The sequence below is a fragment of the Aptenodytes forsteri genome, unplaced genomic scaffold (assembly GCF_000699145.1).
Source record: "Aptenodytes forsteri isolate BGI_AS27 unplaced genomic scaffold, ASM69914v1 Scaffold56, whole genome shotgun sequence".
Lineage (NCBI taxonomy): Eukaryota > Metazoa > Chordata > Aves > Sphenisciformes > Spheniscidae > Aptenodytes > Aptenodytes forsteri.
Genome location: NW_008796213.1, coordinates 5,408,575 through 5,433,518, shown reverse-complemented (window position 1 = coordinate 5,433,518; position 24,944 = coordinate 5,408,575). Strand labels below are relative to the sequence as shown.

Genomic DNA, 24,944 nt, shown 5'->3' with positions numbered 1-24,944 from the left:
ACGTTGTAAGAGCTGGTTGTGCCCCCACTAGGGACTGGGCTCCACTTCCAGCCATTGATCTACCTGTACTTAAGTGCCTGCACCTGAAAAGTCACTTCTTCTAGATAAAGCCAGAGAGTAAACCAATATGCAGGTGATACAGATGACGAAGAAGCTTGGGTACACTAGACCTGTTGCACATGACTGAAGTCACTTTGAGCTATGCAGGTTGCTGACTTCAGTGTGAGTGTTAACTGGGTAGTGGAAGGTGAGACAAACCTCGCTCCCCTTTCCTCAGGTGGTTTATAAGCCAGGTGGGTAAGTATGTGATGTTAAACATCTCTCCTCTTAGCAACCAAATACTGTAGAAAGATTCTGACCTCCTTCAGATTTCATAGTGCTGAGGAGAAGAGATTTATTTACTCACAGTGCTTCCCGATTTTTTAAAAACTACCAAGTAGGAAATGGCTCCATGTTTTGTTGAGGATCTTTAATTCTTTTCTCTTGAGGCAAAGGAGCCAATCTGCATTAACATTTAGCATACAGCGGACTTTTCTGGGTCATGAGCAATATAGTATCATTTGCATACTTTTCACGTGTAATGAAATTCAGAAATAAAATTGGTGCAACCTGAGCAAAGAGATAGATCTATGCAACACACTTGTCAAGGAAGTACATGTATACCCATATTATTGCTCACATACAATCAAACCACTTACTTTGCACTTGGTCGTATTTCTTGGCCATTTTTATACCACTTGAGTTCCACTGTTGGATCTGCTAGCTCCACCATGAACCTTACTTTACCTCCTTTGTCCACCTGATATGCAGGATCAAGACCTTTGGCAAAAGCTGTCGTGGAAACCAAGTGTTGTTATAAAAGAATATCAGAAAACAAGCAAGAATATGAATGCTGAAATGACACTGCATAAATCTCATCAAAGCCGTCAGAATACATGCACACAATATTATGCATCACTCTATATTCTTAGACTAGTCCACATGAATCAGTTTATTTTCTAGAAACATTAGAATAAGTGCAAAGCTATGCGGATCTGATTATCTTGACCACGTTCAAGCTAGTATCTCTTCATGACTTTGCAGTGTGACTGTATTCTGAATAGGATTGGGTAGATGTGGCTTTGACAGCTTGCTGGGAAGTGCTATGTCAGAATAAAATGGTATACAGTTGGTGCCATGGATTGATTTACAACGAATCTGTTACAAAGGACTTCTCTATTAGCACTGCCACTCAAGCTGACAAGGAATTTTAAGCTAAAATTCCTATTGAGCTTCCCATTATCAGAATAAACACATTGGTTTGCCTAAAAGCCAAATTAGCTTTCCTGATTCTTTCTGTAGGTTGCAAGGTGTACATTGCAGTTCCACTTGTGGTAAATGTTACAGCTGCAAAACATTTGCAAAAATATTTGAAACCAGGCAAAAGTTGTCAGCCTGTGAATCCTAATGGGGCTTTTCAGAAAGGTTCTTTGAGATGTGCAAATGTAGGCCAAGTTGTTCTGGGCAAGGTAAGGCCAGGTGCAACTCAAACATTTCAAAACACTTTAACATCAACATTTAGATATTGCCAGCCACAAAAGTTAGACCCAGGGAGCAAATATCTGTGGCTGAAAAATAAATAAATGGTGCCTCAAACTCATTGCCCACAGCTAAGTAATCGATTTCTGCTAATGTTTATATAATGCATATGTCTGATTGCAGGAGACTGAATATATTAACACAACAGGAGTAGAGTTATTAATTCTGAAAAGGATTTTTTATGTATCTTGTTGCAGTGTAAAAGTTTCCAACTTATAATAGAGGTGGTGTGAGGGGAAGAACACCCTGCTCTCATCCTGTCATTACTGTAGACATTTTCCCCAACGTCTAGAGCACCTCCTGTAGGGAAAACCCTGTCCACTGAAAAATCCTGATATGGCTGGCAGCTCCATCCTACTCAACAGGGAACTGGGGAGAGGGACCAGACAGACTGGTCCCAGGTGCTGGGAGATGCCCCTTTCCCAGTAAAACATTCAGGCACTTCCACATGATGCACCTGGGTAGGGAGCAGCTCTTCCTGCCAGCTACGCAATTCCTGCCCCAGCTTCCAGCCCTACTCCAGATTCCTTGGGGAAGGTGAGGAGTTTCCCTGGGCTTCAACCCCTTAAAGAGCTCCACTGGATACAGAAACTGCCCCAGTGGCTCAGCCAAAGCCCATTGACTCCATTTCTCCCTCCCTCAACTGTGGCCAGAATCAGATATACCAGCAAATGAAAAATATAAATAAAAATTAATGTGTAGTAACAGAATGCATGTTATGATGTGAGGTAATGGTGAGGAGAGAGGGTATATCAGGCAGCTGGATTACAGCTGGATTTGTGGAGGATTTCACCTACACAAACGGGACTCTTCCAGGAAACCAGTGGAACAGCAGATGTATATATTGCATCCAGTTCTGAAATGCTCTCCAGGAGCAAGCAAATGCCACAATAGTAAAATGGATAGTGTGTTGTATTTATATGTGTGTCTGTACGTATTATGCAACATATACATTTATTTTATATATGCATATGTATATATACACATACATATAAACACGTATCTATATTTATGTATGTGTGACACCACTCATACTATTCAGTAGGGTAGGTGGGGAGGGTTTTTAGTACAGAGGGGATTTCAGAGGAATGTCAGATTAAGTGCAAAATGAAATTGTGAAGTGCAAACAATGTGTTTGAAGTGACTCTATTTTAGAGCAGAAGATATTAATGATAACACAAGGTCTAATTTCCATACTGTTTGATCAGGTAACACCTTTCAACACAACTGGGGGACTTTGTTCCAGTTGGAACTACTGTGTGGCCAAGAGGGAGGGACGCTTTTGGTAAGCACTGAATGGGATAGGGTGTTTACACTAACCACAGCGGACCAAAGCCGCCTTCTGATTAACTCCTTGCAGTAATAAGGCTTGAGCTGTAGTGTGCAACATGGAAATAAAGCAAGTTTGGGTTTTTAAGGTGGATGCTGATGTTTGACTACTGAACATAAGAATATTCTGCCTTATCCATACCTGCACTCTTCTTCACTTCCCTGCGCATGCGCTTCAGACGCTTTAACATGCCTCTCAGGTCAGTGATACCATACTGAAAAGCAATCTTCTCATATTCACTGGGATTCGCATTCTTCAGGAGCTCCCACACATCTACCTCAGGTTCTTCCTCTTGCTGTTTAATCTCCCTAACAGTAGCAAAATAAAATTATGGGAGAAGAGTTAATGAGGCTTTCTCACACCACAAAAAAGGTGAAACAATCTATGGCAAGGCTAGAAATGTTTTGATCAAAATTTGAAGGCCGCCATCATATTTTTTTATTTCACTCAGTACGAGTGGAATAGCTCAGAATGACAGTCACATCTTACTTTACACTACTTGAAGGCAGAATTTGGATGTAAGTTTTAATTTGGCCTTTTCTGATGTAATCAGTTATGAGAGGTTTTGTATTGCTTCATTATTTAAAAAAAACAATGCCGTTTGAAAATGTAGTACTATAATAGCATATGGGCTAATCCCACTTAAATCAGTTTTATCTGTTGTAACTTGAATGGAATCAGTTACAATTTGTGATGGCACCACTGAGATCTGAGTCTAATCGGTACATTCATAATTATATAAAAATGCTTTCAAACCCTGAGTCCCTGTAACTGCTACTAGGGGTGACCAATGAAAGGACATTGAAATCCAAGGGAATCTGGGTCTGTTTATAGTTACACCAGTGCTTCTCAGAGTTACTTAAAGTTGGCATATGGATAGGAACTGGAGATTTCCACACCAGCTTGGACTTGCAAGATGGGTCTGTTGGCTTCCATGTTTATCTCAGTCTTAAGAGCAGGAAGTGTTTTCAGAGGCCTGTGTGAATAGCATCACCTTTATACAGAAGTTTCAATACCATATTTACTATCTGCAACTCCAAGCTAAGACAACCGATAAAGAGAAATATAATTATTTTCACAATGGCAGCCATTAAATGAGAGAACAATGGAAGCATCCTGAACAAAATGATAATTTTTGAGACTGACAGCTTAGCTCAAAAAAGTGAACTGCTAGAACAATCCGGGAATTGGAGCAGAAATCTAGACATTTTTTCCTGTAAATTCATTAGGATCAGACCAGGATCATTCTGATTTTATCTAGTTGGTCCAATGAAATCAGTACTTTTGAGAACAGAGTGAGAAAATAAACATTTGAGAAATAAAAAAAGACTGAGCTTTGGAGCGAGACACTGTTAGAGCTGAGCTCTATCAAGTCTGACAGAGAATTTTCTTTAACATATACAGAATAGCACTGGGGGTCCCTGAGAATCTCTGCACGGTTGGATGAGGAACTATGGAAAACCATTTTCCTGTTTAATCCATGAGGTTTATTAATTTTCGTAACATGCCAGTGTTATTTTAAAAAGGAAAAAAGCTTCTCACTGATGAGTCTTTGAAATACTTACATTGTTATCTTAGAATTATTGTTAGACAACCTCAGGTATGTAATTTTATGTTTCATTCCTTTTACTTTTATCTGTGCTTATGCTTTCTGGACGGTGACTATGTACAGCGAACACTGGCATTTCAGTGAGATTCCTTCTGCATGGCGGCAAGTCGAGATCAGCTTGCAAACATATGTAAAAGCTGACACACCCCATGGGGCGGCATTCTCCTCTCCCAGGGCTGGACCCTTGCCATGCAACGCCTGTCCGTGCTAAGGAGAGGTACATTCTAGGGGAATCAAGATAATGTACCCCTTTAAATGAGGCAGTAGTTGAGAATGAGGATCAGTTAGAGTATCCTGATTTTCAACCAGCTTGAAATAATTAATTCCAGACTCTTTTTCCTCTTGCGTAACTGGAGAACAAATTATGACACTTAGAGCAAACCAACTTCGTTCTGAGACCACAATAGTTTCTGCTGTGGGTAGTGGGCAAACAATGCTTGGTATTTCCTAAGCAGATTGACCTCTCTACAAAATCGCTTTCAGATCTTTTCCCCGAAAATGTGCATTTTGTTGAAAGATGTACTTTAAAAAAAAAAAAGGACCTAAATGTTTGAGTGTTTTTGAGATCTTGTGCCTTTTGGAATTTCATGCCGTTACTGATCCATTGCGTTGACGAAGCATAACCAGTCACAGAGTGGCTTACTGAGATAAGAACTGGTTTGTCTTCCTGCAAGACCAGCACGAAATTAGAAAATAGGCAGTATATAGATTCTGTGCATTTAGGTTTTTTTTTAAAAACATGTTTCAAGTATTATGCACCACAGGTGAAAAGTTCTAGCTCTTTCCTTGGTAATATAACTATGCGAAAGAGAAGGAATGCACCTGCAACATTGCCTCTTGAAAAAATTGAAATGAAAACATATTTGTCTTCATAAAAATGGATATTAATATCCAGACTGGGGCTTAATTAGCAATCTTATTCAATTAAGCTCAGAAGTCTGAGGTTGCATTTCAGTGCCTGAAGCATGGAGGTGATGAACCGATTTGACCAATATCAAATAGTGGTGTTTAAAAACTAAAAGTTTGCTTTGCCCATTAACCACACGATAGGTATACTATGTTTATATGGCTATACAGTATTTATCTTACAAAACATGTGAGTTACTTGTTAGTGAAGTGATAATGACTCTTAAATCACATTTCTCCTTCCACAAAAACCCCAAGACCTCTTACATGCAACTCTCATGTTGCTAACCAAACACCCCGCAGGCAGTCATGAGAACTGTCATGGTAAGTTGTATTAATATGATAAAATGTCAAACTGAAGATCCTAATTAGGGATGAGAAGATTAAAAAACCAAAGACCTGGTGGATTTGAATTGGTTCAGGTAATTCTTTCACTGCCTACTTTTACCTTCAGCCTTTCCTGTTTGCTTTAGTTGCTTAAATACTATTCTCACCATCATAGCCCATGAGCCCATTGTGAACTTTTTATGTAATTAGTACTGCATGTTGGGTTTTCCTCTTTCAGAGTAAGTGGTAAATGAGATAAAGGATCTAGTTCCTTTTCCAATTCTCTATGGTCAGTTGCCATTGATTTCCATGGCATATAAAATTTCTGTGATAAATTTTAAAAAATGATGAATTAACTATCTTGTCTTAACCTATTAAAAGACTAAACACCAAGTTTTTCTCCATCACAGCATTTAAGTTGAATAAAATGCCACCGAATATTTGTGTGCACGTATTGAAACAGAAAGCTACAAAGAATTAATACCAATGTCTATGGTTTGAAAGCATGATATATGATTTTTCATATCAGGATGCTTATAAAATCAAATTAAGATGTACCCAAAGTGGTAAATTTAACCCTTGCAGTTTTTTAATCTTGCACCAGACTCAATTTTCTGAACTGCTCATCCCTGTGTAGGAAATTCTCCCCCTCTACCTTCCATGCAAACACAAAAGAAATAGCAAGTAAACTAAATGTTATTGGCCTCTTTAGGTTGTGGCTCACTTTTTTCCCAGTGCAATCAAATCTGAGGTTTCTTTTCTGCACACTTAAAGGTACAATTAACTGAACATTTGCATATTATACTGTGAGAATGATAGTTAGAAACATTGAAAAAAAATGAAAGGTCAGAAAATTCTTAAGAAGTTATTAATGCTACACCTGACTCTTTCTGTGTGCGAACCTAATGGTTTGCAATCCACACCTGCTCACTGCATCACTTGGTTCTCACCTACGTTTCAGGAGACCACTAAAGTCAAGTTCTCCTGCATCGTCTTGTCCATCACCGCTGTTATTAATAGAAAAAGATCAAATCTTTGTTTAATACAGGAAGACTTAGACAACACACATTGCAAACGCTCTACATGTCTCATATACTCAACACTGTCCAGACACACAAATAATGGTATAAAATCAACACAAACTTGTATTCTTTTTCACGTGAAGTATGTTTCCTTAGGCAATTGTGAAAAATAACACAAAGGTTTGTATTGCTTGTTATTATACTTTGATGACAAATTTTTGTAACTGCATACATAAATTTGCCAAGATTTGTGTTAGATTTCGGTAACACAAATAAATGTGAGCTAGTCAACACAACCAGCTTTGTTTTTTGTTTCCATAGTGTGTGTGTATAAAAACAAAGGGCTTGTGCTGATCTTTTGCTACAAATATAAAACAAAGATTTGCATTGCTGGGTGGTGCTTTTAACAATGCATAGCTGTGTCAAATACTGATTGCAAAGCATTACACTTAAGATTTAACCTTTCTCTAAATGAAGGGAGAAATCAGTTAAAAAAAGAAGAAACAGTACATTGTACATTTTTACAGATAGAATCACAGTCCTGTGAAGGTGCATTTCTTTCTATAATGTGACCTTAAGCAGTATTACCTTCTTATAAAGCTCATATAGACAAAAGAAATGCCCTTAATATTTGTAAAAATAAGGGCAAAATCCTGCAAATGTTAAGTCAGATGATGCCAATATTTCATCCCAGATTTTGCAGGCAAGAAATTACTTAGAAAATCAGAAAATATTTAGATATTCTCATCTGCTTGGGCAGAATAGTTTTGCATTTTTTTTTTAAAATGTGCTCAAGAAAGGAGTGCACCTTGAGTGTAGTATCTTTTGCATTTACTCTTTAAATCAAATCCCTCTAAATAAAAGCAGTTGCTTCTGAATCACAGCTTTGCTTGTATGTGTAAATTAACAAACTGCATTCATTTTCTGTTTGCAAAACATTTTCATTCTGAATTCTTCTGTCCTTCTAAGACAATTTTCTCCATCAAATGTAAAGATGACATCTATACTGGTTTGAATTACTATTTTATCACAATCTATACTGGTTTGAATTGGTATTTTATCACAAAGGTAACTAACAAAGGAAAAGACTTCAGACACAATGCTTTATCTTATGGCCTCTGCAATATATTATCTGTAGTTTTTCTGTAACAATGGCCTTATGACACACTTTTTTACTGTAAGACAACATAAAGCCAGATCCTATCTTCTTGAAATCAGTGTGAATTTTCTCTCAGCTTTTAATCAGTACAGGACTGGGACCAGGAACTTTCATATTGTAGCTGACAATTTTCAGGAAACGTGGCTGAACATTTTAGTTAATTAAAATATGATTTTAAAAACCTCTAAAGAAAGAGATATTTAATTGCCTTAAATATTCCATCTTCCCTTAAAGCAATGATGCTGTAATTTCACAGTAGAGTATTTAATATCATATGTACTATGAGTTGTAACTATTTCATTCTACTCACTACCAACTACCCTAAAACCCACTTCTTTAATCTTTATTTACAAAAACATTTTTTTTTCCAATAATTGATACAATTGTCTGCCAAGATTGTCACAAGTTCTGTGAATGCTACCAGCACCCATTACTGAGGAGCTTCATAGGCCCACTGCTTGAAGTTACCTTCTTTTGAAAGCAGATCTGATGTCAATGGATGGAGCAGCTTGGGAAGATTCTATGAAACAACAGTAATACAAGAATTAAAAACATAATTTGAAATTAATGTAATTTATGTAATCGATGTAATTTGGCATATGAAATTTGTTCAGTTTCCTGCTAAGTGACCACAGTTTGTGCTGCTCCTTTGGCATTAAGTTCTGATAAATGCAAAGCTGCTCAGTGCTAAGCTAAGTTTACTTAATTGAGGTTCTGCATAGGAGATCTGTCTCTGTGATGTTTCTTGCCTATCTCCTTCCTGCCTATACACAGGGTCTGGCCTTTTTGTCTTCCCATTCCCTATGCTTTCTCTCCTGCTTGCATCTTGCACTTTCTCAGTACGCTCAGCATCAGAGGAAAGAGACAGTCTTCTCTATGACTACAGACTCATGTTGATTCTCAGTGCGAGGAATTCACCCCCCGAGGTGAATTACCCATTTATGCCAGCCTGAATCAGATTAAATGGTTCTGATCCACAGCCAGTGAGTGGATGCAGCCAGGCTGGCCCCTGTTCCGCTGGCTTCTGAATACACAAACCTACCTATGCCCCTCGGGCTGTCAGTCAGCCGTCAAATGTCCCCTTAACTGTGACCAGCTTCCCCTGACTGGCGAACGAACAGTCTGGTCTAGGCACATGATTTATGAGGGTGAACAACTATTTTGTCCACTGGCTGCTGGCCCTGGCAGTTCGGAAGACATCCATCTTTCTCAGTCTGATTGTGCAGGTATGCATGTGCTGTTGTGATGGCAGAACTGTTCTCGGAGGAAAAGATAAGCCTGTGGGTTAACATTTGCCAGAGTAAGGCCCTTTATAACACAGAAGCAGACAAAGGTACAACTCTCCAGTGCTCTCCACATTGTGCTATTCTTCATTTTGATGAAGAGTGGAAGAAATAGCTTTCTGGAGTATGATCACAACCATGCCCGAACAGGGTGCAAAGGACTGGCAAGCCATGACCACTCCACATCCCTCTGCTCAGATGCTGCCAGATGAAGCCTCACTCTCTGAATAGCCCTAAGCCTAGCTCTCTGTCTTGTGTGCCACAGCCTGATTTGAATTCAATACTAGTTTTATCTGCCAGCTTTTCTAATTTTTGGATAAATGTCTCACATGCTATCTATCCCAATGTTCATTTAAACAATAAATTACAGACACTTAAGAAAATCCTCTGAGCTCTATGCTAAAAATGTTCACTTTAAGCATTACTTCATTTAAAGGTTCTGAACAAAATTAGGTGGCGTTTCAGGTTAAAAAAAAAAAGAAATCTTTATAAAGCTTTACAGACACAAGTGGAATCTTACCGGTGACTTCAAGGTCAAAAGAGCAACTATCAAACTTGTCCTTATAAGATACTTCACAGCGATAGTTCCCTGCATAGTTTTCCTTAGCTTGAATGATATGCATCTCAAATGTGTGAATCTAAAAATCAAACATAATTATTCATTAATGTGGGGGATACATTTGCACAAAGCAGAAGTTAAAAGCTCAGTCTTTCAGACCTAAATGAGGAGTAAGGAATAACTCGAATAAAGGGCTCTGGAAAGAATCTGGAACCCAGAAATGGCAACGGAAAACTTTGATTTCCCCACCACTACTTGTCCTGCGCTGGGAGAGCAGAAAAGTCTGCTTCTGCGCAGGGTCGGAGATCATCACTAAAATCTGCATGGGGAAGCCAGGGCTAGAATCCACTGCTCTTGAATTTCTACCTGTTGTCTTAAACTGTTCTTTAAGCTCTGTTTGGAGCTTTGCCCCTGTAAGAAGGAAAAGCAAAGACACACCTTAGTGTGACGCTCAAAGGATTCTTTCAGCTGCAGGTGCTTCCCCGCTTTACTGGCCAGGTCCATCCATTTTCCTTTAAACCACTTAACATTTGGCTTTCGGAGAAGATCTTTGGCTTCTACTTTGGCTATAAATGTAATATTCCCACCTTTTAAAAAGAGAAAAGAATAATGCAATCGTTGAGGTACATGTGGTTGGTCAGTAACACCTGTACAAGTTTCTTTTACTACTGCTCCAGGTGCTAGCTCTACCACGACAGTAAGAATCATATGGAGTCACACAGGCTATGACAGAACTGCAGTGTTACAGAGGTTAATGATTTTGGGTCTGGAAGCCTTCTGCCCATGTCAATGTGGAGCTTGAGACACAGAGAAGCAGGATAAAGTAGTTGAGGCAAAACTCCATGTTGTAATGGGCAAATTGTTCCCAATATTTGAATTACCTTGCTTAAAAGGAAAGCACAGGTGTTCCTAGGCTACCAGGCAGTTGTAACATGAATAAACTCCAGTCTGGAAAAGAAAGCCTGGAGTTCTTCATGCATTTCTATCATTAATTCTTTAAGCTGAGAAGGGAGGGGAAAGAGTCTTCTCTAAACAATAATTTGGGAATAGTAAAAGCTCAATTTCCAGAACACCACTGCCCAGCCCCTGCTGAGTTTCCGTCCTAACATTCATGGCCTCCAGAGGAGAATACAGCTAACTCCTTATACTTATTTTCCAAATAAATCCTCCCAAAATGCATTTTTTCTACTCAGAAACCAAGAAAAATAATAGGCATGTATTAAAAAAACCCATCTGACCATGTTTTAGTGTATCCAAGTACACAGCAGACATATTAAATAGCCTGTAGTGAACTTCTCACCATTGCTGCTACCCTGCTTAGGGTGCAGCTACCTTACCATGTTAGTATGGCTCAGGAGTGCAGTTTGGAAGTGAACCTCCTAACTGTCCCCATTTACTGTGCTCTGGTTCACAACACAGAAAGTCCTCACAGTGCTTGAACTGCATTCCTCTGGGATGAAATTAAAACCAAAGATGTGCTCTGAGAGTTTGCCACCTGTGCTCCAACTGCTAATAGGTGTATAGACCACCGGACTAAACCAAAGCTAGTCTACAGCAAATCCCCCAGAATGGTTACAGTGGGGGTGACCCTACCAGCTTCCCTACAGAGCTGCTCCTATTAGTCTACTTGCTAATTTACACACAGCTGTAGGGTACAAATATTGACCCGGCAATCTCTAAGCTACGCTGCAGGCCTTTGGGTAGATCTTCCTGACATATCAGTAACAGTACAGCCAACAGCATCACAGTAACCAGCTCTCTTCTCCAGAAACTATACCTCTTACCCATTGTGCTCAGTAAACTATTAGATTTTGAACTTGTCTTGAATTAAACAATTGGTTTTTCCTTCTCTTCGTACAGTCCTTTTTGACTTCGAAGAGTGGAGTTCACATCCACCTAAAATCAGTGGAAGTACTTGTAGCTGAGGGCAGAAGTTGAGTGTCACAGGAACTGCACGTACCTTTCCAGGATCTGCCTCAGTCTCTGTCTCTCTGAAAGTGGCTTTTGATTTTGTTTCTAAGCACTTACCAACGCTCACTGAACCGCTCTGAGGTTTTTCGACAAATAAAGTGGATCTTTGGGAGTCATCATGTTTTTCTGTCTCTTCTGGAGCTCCTTCTCCAATAGACCATACTGAGATGCAGAGAGAGAGGGATGTATCAGTCATCTGAGCGTGTTTTACTCCCTCCAAAATACACTTACCTGAACTTACTAAACTCTCTAACCCTATTACCTCTCTCTTCAGATGTTCTGAAAGATATGTAAGTTTTTGTTCACATTGACATCCATTGCTTGGCTGTCACATTGTATACAGTTCCTGCAAGAATGCTACCTCTGCGGTGACAGAAAATGAAACTATCAGGGAGGAAGAGAGGGCAACCTGATCAGCCAAGATGGGTACCGAGCAACTTGAATGGCACCAGCATTCAACCATGAGTGCTTTACAGAGGCAATGCACAAAGGTCAGCTCTTTGTTTTTCAGAAGAGATGGAGGTTCTGAAAACACAAACAGCTATAAGCACAAACAAAACACATATGATGCATAGTTTCAGTGGGTCTCTCTCAAGCCCCAACTCAGTCAATTGTACAAGCTAGTTTTTCCTCTTTGTTTGCAAAATAGAGCAAGGATGAAGCTTACTTTTGAACTTTGTTCTCTCTTACCATGATAGAAGCAGAGAGTTTGGGGATCACTCAATACCACATCCTGCACCACGCATAGACTGATGTTTTACAGAGAAATAGTTTGTCGGATGGAAATGATTGTGTCACATGTTCAGACACAGCACCTTCTCTTCTGGAAATTGAGATTTTGGAACTGAGAAGTAACAACAGTATTGAGAGAAGCAGCAAGAGAGCGGTCTCCCCAGGGCAGAGAACTGTGCCAGCACAGCTGTGCGTTTCTGGTCTTTCTGCTTATCTGAACAGCCCTGGCTTTTTGCTATGCAGTTACATCTTGGGTAAATATATGCAAAACCATGGACAAAGCTGATTCCTAACAGAAAAAGCAGAGAGAGCAAGGCAGTGAATGTCTGTCCATTACCTGCTCCCTTTCTACAGAGAGGCAAAGCATGTGTCTCATATTCCAAATGAGAACTTGCGGAGTCCAAATGCCACATCTCCTTTTTTGGGGGGACTTACGGCCAGTGCATAGGTGAAACTGAGTAAAGCCAGTGCTGCCCTGGTAGTACTGAAGAGCAGAGTAAACGTGGAAATGTACAGCTCTAATTAAAGCTGTCTGTCTCTTTCAAATCAGAGCTGCATCTCCCTTGTTCCCCTTGAACTTCTAATTGTTTCAGAAGCAAAGGTAGCTTTTTATAGTTTATCCAATGTTCTTTTGGTTTTGGTTTCATAACTAGCATAAATGAGGAACCAGTCACACAACTCTTCTCACTTAGTCAAACCCTGGTCTTGAAATGAAAAGTTCTTTTCCCTGCTCAGTATTTTCTGTAGAAACTCATTTGCCAGAAGTCAGAATTGTCTTTCTACTATGTAGAGATTACTGCTATGGGAACCTTTTTAACTCATGAAAATTTCCATCACTCACGAATGCAACACAACTCATGACAACCATGGGAAAATGCAACCAAACTGTTTCTATTATCCTAAAGTCTATTAGGAATTTTAAAAAGGTGTAGAAATGCTAGATAGCTTTGCTATAAAATCTTTGCCTTTCAGTCTTTCAGTGACTTTTGGGTGGTGTGCCTGACACCTCTGTATATGTTTGCTTGTACAATATTTCTTGCAGGTAAAGACATACATGTATATACACACATGTATATACACATATATGAAAACATATACACAGACATATATGAACACAAATATATATAGATAAACATCTATATATACTCTCTCTGTAATCTAGATGTTTAGATTATGACAGTATAACGTGCCAGTATATGGAAACAACATAAGAACGAGTGAGAGTTACTGGTGTGAATAAAATGATGTGACAATGCTTGGTACATGAACTGGTCACGTGCAGTAACAAACCTACCACACCAGAGGATGAAATGGAAAAAGGATATTAATAAATGGAAGAAGCTTACGTAGAGTCATTAATTCGATACCACATAAAATAACACCTAAATGTTATCATCACCTTTAGACATTAACGTTTTCCTATTTATTAAACAAACAGAACAAAACGTGGGTTTGACGCTGGCTCAGGGGGCTGGCATAGGCGGCTATGCCAGGTCAATAACCATGGTTGAAGTACCTGCTGCTCATTTTGTTCCAGAGGCTGCAAATCCTGAAACCACAAAAGTGGGTGCAGTATGCGTTACCTGCCACGGTAGAAAGAAAGAGGTTATGACTGCTAAGTTTTCCCCACCGTCCTTTGAGCTGTGAGAAGAAGCCATTCCCCTACAGTCTCCTGGGGCCTGTGTTTGGGATTCAGGTAAGACACTGTCACCCTGTAGGCTGAGGAGGAAGGGAATAGTTGCATATCTATCTATATAGAAATAGATATAGATAGATAGGTATGTATGTATGGGTAAAATACTGATACATGTCCTGTCCTGTGCAGCAGAGCCTTCTCTCACTCCTGCTTTAGCTGCTAGAAACCTATTTGCTCTGATACCTAAAAGCATTTCAACAGTTACAGATTGATACTGTATGAACAATTAAATTAAAATTAAATATAATCTTTAAGAAATAACTTATTAATAATAATTGTATTATGTAAAATTTGGATTGTTTCAACATGTTTTTCAGGAGGTCTCACCTGAATCTTTTCTTTCCGCTGGCTTAGACATCCCATCTGAAAGGGAAGAGCAATTTAGATTACACCAGCTCAGAGACCACAGCTTAACTGACCTCAGATCATTGGGATTTCAAGAACATTGATTCTTCATGCAAGAAGATTAGCCTAGATATTTAGGACCATACCCATGAGGAACTATTTAATTACCAGAAAAAGGAAGTGAACAGCTGAGAAAAAAATTCAGAAATCTTTCCCTCTTTTCTCTAGAAAATCTAAATCTAAATTAGTTTAGTTTAATTCCCATTCAAGATCTCCTTTTTAGTAGTTCATATTTAGAAGGGTTCCGTGAAGCTGATGTTTTCTTCATGATTTGCACAGTTCCAGAAAACAGATGAATTTATGTTGTTCAATATTTATCTGAGGGGACAGTACTTTGAATCATTTAAATAGTCTATTTATTTATCTAGGTTGAGCAAAATAATGATAAACAGTTAAAATCAAATTTTAAGGGTTTGTGATTTAAAATGTTATTTATATATTTAGCTTTTACCAATGAGGTCCTCTGCTACTGTAAATCAGTGTACTGCTACTGACTTTACAGATAGCATTCAGCCCAAAGTTACTAATGCAAATTCTTCTGGGAGAAATCAAGAAAATGTGATCCTTTAGGCCAATGAAGATAATTAAGAGCATGTTTTTCATTTGACACACTACAAAGTGTTTTCTAGTGTTCAAAATCTCTGTTTCATTCACAGTCTATTTTTAAAAAACATATTAAGCAAGCAATGGAGAAATTTTGCCCATGTCACATCTATCATGATGGACCCCTGTGCTGTGGCTTTTCTTTTACTGCCAACAAACAAAGGCATTTTATCTGCCAGCTTGGCAGCAATGGCTTGGAGCAGTACATTGAAACTACCTTGTAGGTCATATGGCCTAAGGTGAGGTGGTAGACAATTATGTGGATAAGCCTGTTTTGAAGTCGTAAGGCATCTGTTTTATTTGTAATTCTGGAATTTGCTCTCAAGACTAACCTTAAAAATGCACTCTGTGTTTGTTGATAGGAAAAGATAAGGGGAGTTGCTTTCAGAGCTGCTAACCGATATTTTACCTTCCAATGGCAGAAGTTCTACCAAAGACCTCAAGACAGGACTGGAAAGGAACTTATCTGGTATGAAGGTCTTGTACTTCTGAACAGAGATTAAATTAATGTAGGGCACTTCAAAAAACTTTTTCTCTAATTAGTATGTTTTGAGATTAGTCCAATGGTTTGGACTCTTTCTTCATTAATAGTCAAGAGAAGAATGCATACATACATACACACACAAAGCACTATCACAGTCCTAACCTGCTGGTGGAGTACTAACTGAAGTGTCATCTTCATCTGTGAAAAGAAATACAAATAAAAAAGTACATAAAGAAACTGAAAGCACAGACGATCATCTGCTTTAAAACAACATGTGAAAATGTAAAACCTGCAAAAGAAAGGGAAAGAAATCTTAATAGTCAGGAGCATTCACAATGGAAGCTTCAAACTGATGAAGAAAGCTTTGCGTAATTCAGTAGCTGAAATGGTAAACCTTAATGTTTCAAGCAAGTAAAAGAAAAATGAGATGTGGACTGTGATCTATTATTAAATCATGAGTTTATATGAAAGCTGCTGAGTGGTTCTGTTTGTTAGAGATGTAATCCACAGTAATCCACAAAAAAGCCACAATGAAATCAAGGTCAATCACATATCTGACCTGAGGAAGATGCCATTTCTCTGATGTCCGTGTCTGCAATTAAAATGTGCACCATATATGCATTCAGCGTCATTAAATCAAGGTATGCAACAGTTAAAAATAGTCCCCTGTATTTATACTTTGTAATTTCTTTATTAGAATATTAATTTAAAATGCAAGGAACAAACAACTCATTTTTTCCCATATTATAGGAGAAAAATTTAAAATAAGGACAGAACTATTATCATCACACTGGATTTTCCTTTTAATCACACTAAAAGTTGACCACCGTCAGGTACTCAATCACTACAAGCAACTGTTATTCAGGTATTTTAAAATGTTTAGTCTCCTAGAGTACATTGAGGTATAAATTTATATAAATCAAAAGCCTGAAAAAATATGAAACTGGCATTAAACCTGAAATGCTGTAATCATGATTATTAGAAAACCGGAATAAGGTAAAGACTATCTTTACAAGTTTCCTACATCTCTTTGAATTTTAGATGTTGACTAGAAACCTCAGAGATATCAGTTTCTGATAAAAATATGCAAAAAGTCTTAGTGTCTTAAAAGCCTAAATGGTTAAAAAAAAAATAAAATTACCAATGTAGCATTTGAAAGGCTAGAATAAACAGATATGTTTAGGATTTAAACATATATAATGTAAAGATAACGTCTTTTATATGGTATTAGGAAATCATCTGGAGAACATTTCAAAGTGGAGGAAAAGACAGTTCAACAAGAACAACTTTGGAAAAATATTAACCCATATTTTTAAAGAGGTTTGGGTTTTTTTTTTATTTTAGATTTGGGTTTCCAGAATCAAATTTTAACTCTGAAGTTATCCTTTGATTTTGACCTTAAAGTTATAATTTGTCTATATTTTCTCAAGGACAAATGTAATAGCTATGACAAAACCACATATAAAATATAGTTGCATTTTTGTAAATACTGGTCATATTAATTTTTTATGCTTGCTTAACCACTGAAGGCTAATTGAAAGTCTGTTAATAGAATTTAACCACTTAGCCATAACATTTTACTCATTCCTTTTTATTGTTTCATCTAACTTCTTTTTAAAAATCCCTTGGGAGGAGGATATCAGTTGTAAAAGGCAGGCCTACACATGAAGGATTAATGTGTTATCTTACAAAAATGATTTCTTATTCATAGCAAAAAAAAAAAGGATTCGTTTAGTGGAAGAGTTCTCACCACCTGCATCATCCAGTGGCATAAGCAGACATTGAAGTTGCTGATTTTCAGTGAAAGCACAGTAATGATAAAGTCATGTCAGGTGTTTTAACATATTGTGCTAGCAACTAAATGAACGCAAGGCTAAGTAATTCCACTGCAAATCTTTCTCCATATTTTGTAAAAGTATAAAGTGTACTTTCAGATCTTTTTGTCAATAATGTCACCATTGTGGTTGATGATGGCTTGAAGAGGTACAGAATATTCTCTCTGGCCAAAAAAAAAATTAAGATCAGTCAGCATAGAACATTTGATGTGATGCATCCTACATGATGATGTATGATAATCACATTATTAAAAGACTACTCTATTTGACTTCTATTTTCTTTAAACATTTGAAAAACTAAAATAACAAAAAGGTGTTACTAGTTTTGCAGAGGGATTGCAGGGTTTTCTCCAGGGTAATCTTCTTTCAAACAAAATGTTAACATCAAACAGAAACAAATCAAAACCCCCAAACATTTCAGAAGTATCAAAATGGAAGCTGTAAATGGAAGGACTATGAAAAGAATACATGCTAGTAGGATTGTTTTGACAAATGGGTAATTATCAATCCATCACTCCTTATATCTCAGGCTTCTAGGATGAAATGAACTGACTATTGAATAAATATGAAAAATGGTTCAACAGCAATAACCGATTTGCTTTCTGAGACGAACAATTGTTTATGTTACCAATAAATTCTATTTAAAGATAACAAAAATCCCCAAAATACCAGACCTGGTGATAAAACTATGATCATTTGTTCACTGTCCTTATCTTCTGCAAGTAAACTTTTAATGGAATATATTTAGCAATCTGTTGTATGACAAGAGCTAAGTATGAAGAAATCACTTCGTTCATTTGACAGTAGGTCAATAGGATGTATTACTCTACAGAGATTTTTGTTATTTGGCTTCTATTCATCTACGGCACATTTTCATTAACAAATACAATATTTATGTTTATTCCCTTGTATCTAAATGATTACATTAACTGAGGACCAGGCCTCTTGAAGTTCCCTCAGGAGTAGAGTCTTCTTGTAGGAGGAAAGAGCACTCCATATCTCAGAAGTAGCTGATATAGAACTTTTTTATACTCACAATCAGTGTAACCTCAGTATTAAAATTTCTGACTGCTGACACAGCAGGAGTGTAGAAAAATCTGTCAAAATATAAGTAATAACTACTGATTTATATATGAACCGCTGATATCAAGAATTTTAGACCTTCTGCTTTCCCTTGATTTGAAATCTACCACACAAAAATGGAAGCTGTTATTCTGCCATCAGTCGCATTGTTGATAAATTTAACGTTTTGCAGAAGAGGCAAAATCATATTAATCTATTATTTTACTTTTCTCTTTTTTAGCTGTTTAAAAGAAGATTTGAAAGCCACGTGTCAATGTCAAAAGCCTGGTGCTACAGAACTGAACAGGGGAATTTTGGAATTTACTCCACTGGAGTAGCATCTCAAACTTGATTTAATCAGTTAACAGAGCCGGTAAACTGATGATTAATCTTTCTTTGTGGTTGTTCCCTGCTCTCACTCACTGATGACCATGGGATCTGGCACGAGAGATATGGCAGGCATATGTAGGCAGGGTGGTGAACAGGGCAGAGACCCTGTTTTGCAGCTGCAGGTGATTTCAGAGTGCCTTAACATTTAATCTGTGCTACTGCACACTGGAGCAAGTGTTCAAGGCTAAGGCAGGAGGTGGGTAAACACCACAAAGAGTGAACTCTTGTCTGCATTGCGCATTAATAAATACAGAGTAGCTCAACCAACTGGCTGAATCATTTTGGTTTGTGCTGAAATTGCTGAGCGCAGTTTAACCCTTCTGAGACTGAGAGTTTAAAATCTAGTTGCCTTCAATTACCCACCTGATTTTCAAAGATCATTCAGCAGTCCCATCGAGGGGACTTGGCACTTTGGAAATAGTAACTGAAGTATGTACATACAGCAATGGAAGTTTTAGTAGGGAGATGAATGGATAAGTGAAACCTGGAGAAATACAAGGATGAAACATGCAAACGTTCTAGTAGGTGGTTGGATGGAACCTAGAGAAAAAGATATCAGTAAAACATGCAGAAATTTTAGTAGTTCTCTGAATGGCTGGATGGGACCTAAAAAAAGGAATGAGCAAATTGATATTAAAATTCAATTATTATTCCAGCAATTGGGAATACAATTATAACAATATTCAACATGTACGATAATGCTAAAATTAAAAACAAAGGCAGAAGAATGTAAATGGAATGAGTATGAAATAATGTAGTAAATTTGGTGGGATTTCTGCTGAGTCACTTTTTTCTCTGAAAATAAAATAGATGATCATATATATCCTGATTTTTTTTACTAAATTACTTCAGATAGTTTTGAAACTAGAAATGCTATAAAAGATTAATGTATGCAAGAAAATTTTATTTTTACTGCTCTGAGCTACTGATTTACAGCGAAATAACCACAAGGTAACAAAGAATTTATCACACTGTCCTCCATTTCTTAACTTTACAGTGAACATAAAGGGACATAAATATGTAATTTCACACAGACAATAACTACTAAAAAGAAATAGAACAGTAAAACAGACACACAGATAGGTATACTTTATCTTCCTAACTTCTGCTGTTAACTTTGTCTTGAGGTGAAAATTATGGACTACGTGGTTTACATGGACTACCAAGCTTTCTTTCCTAGATGCCAGGTTCCAGCACAGCCTAACTGTGCTGCAGAGAGGGGCTGTCCCAGGTTCCTACGGTGTGCTGTTTCTTGTAAATTACCAGCAAAGAGGCCACAACTGCTAACACACAGGTATTGTAGAATTGCTGTGGAATTCAGATATGAAATCTTTCCCATCTTATTCCCATTCAGGGAAGTACCCAACTCTGTTACTTCTGAAGCTACAGAAACAGTTTTATAAATAGCTCATACAAAAGCTAACCTCTAGCTCGTTCTGTCCTCATTTCCTTGTTGAACCGCTCATTTTCTAGTGTAAATGATCGTGGACAGATTGGAAAAATGGAACCTTTGCCCATTTTGTGAATTATGCTCACCATTATAAAGATTTTCTTCTGGCAGACAAACATGAAGGAATCACTCTAAGAAAATATATTTTCCATTACTTGGTGATACTCTGCAACAAAACAGGAGCTGATAGGAACAATTATGCTATACCTAATTAAAAAAAAAATACTACCAAGTGTCTGGCAATGGCATCTACATTGCTTTGCAGAGGTGACAGTTTCACTGGAGCATGGCAGAAGGTCATTCTTTCTACATATTGGTATTCAGACTTTCACTGGAATTCTTACTGAGGCGGCTGCTGCCACCATGGACTGAAACTGGAAACACTTCCCATACTAGGATCTCAAACAATTTTTTTGGTAGCAAAATCCTCCTAGGCAGGGTAAGCACCAAGAAAGTATTTTTCCCCTTAGGAAGTACCCGTGTTCTTCGCTAAATTCAAAACAGAAACATAATAATGTATAAAAAGATAATAAAAGTATTCGATAAGATACCTACCATGTTTTCTTTTTTATTCAGTAAAATGCAGACTTGAAAGCAGTGGGGAAAACACCATTCATGTTCAGTTTGGGAACAAACATTTCTCTCATATCAAAATTAAAGCAAGCAGAACTAACTGCTGGAATAGCTTGAGGCAAGACCTTCATCTTTTTTCCTATCATTAGGCATGCAAATTATTCCTGAATTGTGTTTCCATTACTAAGATGACAGATTTGATTACTCACACGAAATTTTGTGTGTCAAAATAATTGCTCAATGCAAAGATAGCTGGCAAAATAACATGCACTGAATCCTGGTTCAGCATTTTTATTTTCAAAAGGGTACTTGAGTCACACACTCTCAGTGTTTATATTTTGTCTTTGCTGAGAAAAATAGCCATGCATGCCTTTGCCAAGTAAATCTACAAGTATCAAGTATGCATCCAGTCTGTCTAAAAGGCAAGATTTTGTCTGGAAGAGACCAAAAACCAGAATACATTTTCAAGCAAGCCATTTCTTGATTCGCCATGAAAAAACATAACCGTGCCAAATGAAAAGCAAGCATTACATCAGTTGCAAGTATATTTTGGTCTGGTTTAACCTTTTATCAGAATGAAGAAATAAAAAGATTATTCATTTCAAAATAAGTTGATGAGCTGTTTGAATTCTACTTTGGCAGGGAGTACAAAAAGGAGCAGAATTTGGCCCAGTTCCCTCAAAATGTATCTTCATAACCAGAATAATTGCCAACGAAGCTGGAGTCTAATCTCAGCAGCACAAAAATATATATTAAAAATGGAGCTGATTTTTACATGCATTGCTAGTGGAACAGTTATGTGTTTGTTCACAGCAGACAGTCCTCAAAGACATTTTTCAGAACTTGTAATGAGCTCAACTGCTGGGCTCCCAATGAGGACAGAAAGACAAACGTGTGATTTCTTTTTTCAGATGAAAAAATCTATTGGACTTTGCTGAAAGGTAAAACATGCAATATCAAGTTTCTGTGGTAGAATAGAAACAGCTTAGAATGACAGTAGGAGATAGTCTGCTTTATTTAAAAGCTACCAATGTGCATAGTATCTGAGTTTTAGCAAGCTTGGTCAGTGTCAACATCCAGGCTCACTTAAACATGGCTTTCTGCTCATGCAAATCACTTGAAATCTGATCTATTAATTAAACAGTCTATATAAATACTGTTGCTAAAGTGTCAGTCTTGTTTGCAGAATTTTTGAAGATACTCATAAGTATCATCATTTCCTTGTGCTGGATAAGTCATGCAGAAAAAGGATCCAGGAAGCTTCACATCACACTTCTGAAATTTGGCACCAAAATTCTGAATTAAAGCTCAAGCAGTCCAGCATCAGAACAGCATTTAGGAATGTTGTCTTTACTGCCCATTTTTTAAATATGATTTCAGACTCACCTTTACCCTTTCCAGTTCCACCCTCCTGCGGTGTTTTTTGTTCTGTGTAGGAAGTACAAGTATAGTTTTGAGAGGATCTTAAAGTAAAAAGAAAAACTTACACAGCATTAAGAAATAGAGCAATATTCTAGGTTCTGCTAGCATTGAAAAACCAAAATTGAAAAATTATTTATATACGTGTATATGTAATATACAGTTGTAAACCCATAAAGCATTTTACAACTCTGTGCATATCAATGCATTTTCTATGTTTTGAACGAGTCATATAAGATTGATGTTCCTGTACTCAGTGGAAGAAAAATACTGTTTTTTTCAGAAGTAGCGATTGTTAGTCTCTTGTTCTTGGGCTTATTTACAAAAGCCTTTGAAATGAGTTACATATCTTTGTTAATTTGAATGGAATTGGATCAGACATGAGATACTGACAAATATTAATTGACAAATATAAAAAAATAATAATATCTCATTCAATTTGCACACAAGACCATTTAAAGACTTGTCAAATCATATGAATTGTGCTGTCTTCAAGGTGTAAACACTCAATATTTTATTGCCTGTGAACAATGACTTTCTGTGGCAAACTTACCTGTCAGCTGCCTGATAGAACATGGATTTGGATGAAGGTCAATGGACTAACATTGTCAAGACAGAGCTAAGATAACTTTTGTGCCATGGAGGACACATCTGCAAGAGCCAGTTGATGTGATTATCCTGATTTCTTGTTCACATGTGCATAGCCATGGTAACTATGAAAATAAAACTTGAAATTTGGAAGACAAGTCCATATTCTGGAAGCGTGACAGACTCCTAGACGCTTCTGTCTGGATTCCCTAAATTTCCAAGCTCCAGTTGTCCAGTTGTCCATCTTGGCCAGATGGTCAAACCTGTTCCTTTTTAATGGGAATTTTGCTACAGTAACACTTTCCTTTCCCTCTAGGAACTGCGATTAGGAGAATTCACTGTTCTTGGCAGGTGGTAGCATGTCTAAATCCCATTTGAAAACCTCATCAGAGCTAAGTATACCAACGTGGTGGCTTCACATTGAGATCTAGAAGGAGGTCTTACAATGGCTTCCCAAAAATTTCCTTCTGTAGTTCAAGATGCTGATTATGTCCAATAAACTATTTATATGTTATAGCATTTGGGTTCTTGAAAAACCAACTTCCCTCTTTATGTGACAGCACTTGGTAATCCAAGATGACAGCGTCTTGAGTCAGGCAGAAGGAAGCTAGGAGAAGTGACTGGCACTTCCAGCTTAGAAATATCCCGGTTTGGTCTGTGCCTAACCATAAAGGCCTACTGACACCCTACTTGTTTTACAGAAGAAGTATAGGTATGGGGAAAAGGAAGGGAGTTATAGGAGTCATTTCATATTTAATCATGTGTATTTAAATAGAAGTGAAGAAGATGTTATTTATTTGAAAACGTTAATAGATGTTTTTAATAAAATGCTTCAAAGATGTTATTCATTCTGTCTACAAAAAGCAGTTTCTCATTTCAGTTCTACTTAAAAGTTAAGATTGATGAAGAACATGAATTCAAGTACAAAGTATATCAGATAAGAACCTCTGAATATTTTGAAATTAATTACTTTAATATCAACTGTACAGATTTTATGGTTGGGTAAAATACAGCCATCATAAATGAAATATCAATTAATTTTCCTTACAAATATATGCAATATGAAAGAGTTCATCCTAACATAAAAATAATATATGGGTTATTTGAACATGAAACTCCTTGCGGCAAATGATACTACTACCGCCAGACTTTGTCATTTTTTAATGAAAGAGTGTATCATTTAAACAAAAATGTCTTGAATCAGCCTTGTAAAATGCCAGTTTGCAAGACTGTAAGTAAATGCAGGTTTAACACCTGGAGTGTATTTATTCTGTTTGGTATTGCTGTTCAGGTAGCTATACAGAGAATAAAACTCACCAAATGGTTAAATTAGACATCCATAATGTATATATGTATTAACCAGCATCTGAGAATATAACTCAAGTTACTCAATGCAAATCAAACCCACAAGGCAAAGGCTTGCCTACCTTTCCAGCTCCCACTAAAGAAAATGTAGCAGCTTTGCACAGAGCTTCAGCTTTACCTGAAGCCCTAGTCCTTATGAATGAGTTTCATCTCACCTAACTTTAGCTTCCTGGAAGTTGTTCACCCACTCCAATCTAGACAACCAGACTCCTCAGAGCAATTGCCTATACGTAGACATCCAGTGACATTTTGGATAGGTTATCCAGGAAATGCCCATTGGATGAGCATCTATGACCCAGGATCTGCTCCATTGGTTATAGGTGGAGCACTGTTGAACAATTTAGACAAGATACCTAATCCTCAGATGGCTAAAATTAGGTGAAATGAATCCCATGCTTGATTCTGTCAACCTTGCTCACGTGTACCTTCGAGGAAAAATGAAAGGGAATATTTTGGTAAATAGATGCTGTTTAGCATCAAAGAAGACAGCATAATTTAGCTACAGAATTTAAGCAGTCATCATTTTCCTGTATCCTGAAGGACATTTGCATCATTACGCAAACAACAAGTCTCTCGCAAACAAAAATTGAGTCTGAAA

At 37.4% G+C, this 24,944-nt stretch overlaps 1 protein-coding gene across 1 annotated transcript in view; it reads right to left on the bottom strand.

The window, feature by feature from the left end:
• The window catches only part of MYBPC1 (myosin binding protein C, slow type), a 79,613-nt gene that overhangs the window by 33,078 nt on the left and 21,591 nt on the right, over nucleotides 1-24,944 (bottom strand). Inside the window, exons 3-12 of the mRNA XM_019474394.1 lie at nucleotides 22,361-22,402; nucleotides 15,827-15,862; nucleotides 14,500-14,535; nucleotides 11,802-11,906; nucleotides 10,212-10,360; nucleotides 9,735-9,852; nucleotides 8,400-8,451; nucleotides 6,701-6,757; nucleotides 3,050-3,216; nucleotides 699-831 (exon numbers count right to left, since the gene is read on the bottom strand). Of these exons, the coding sequence (XP_019329939.1) occupies nucleotides 699-831; nucleotides 3,050-3,216; nucleotides 6,701-6,757; nucleotides 8,400-8,451; nucleotides 9,735-9,852; nucleotides 10,212-10,360; nucleotides 11,802-11,906; nucleotides 14,500-14,535; nucleotides 15,827-15,862; nucleotides 22,361-22,402 (895 nt within the window). The remainder of the gene's footprint in view (nucleotides 1-698; nucleotides 832-3,049; nucleotides 3,217-6,700; nucleotides 6,758-8,399; nucleotides 8,452-9,734; nucleotides 9,853-10,211; nucleotides 10,361-11,801; nucleotides 11,907-14,499; nucleotides 14,536-15,826; nucleotides 15,863-22,360; nucleotides 22,403-24,944) is intronic.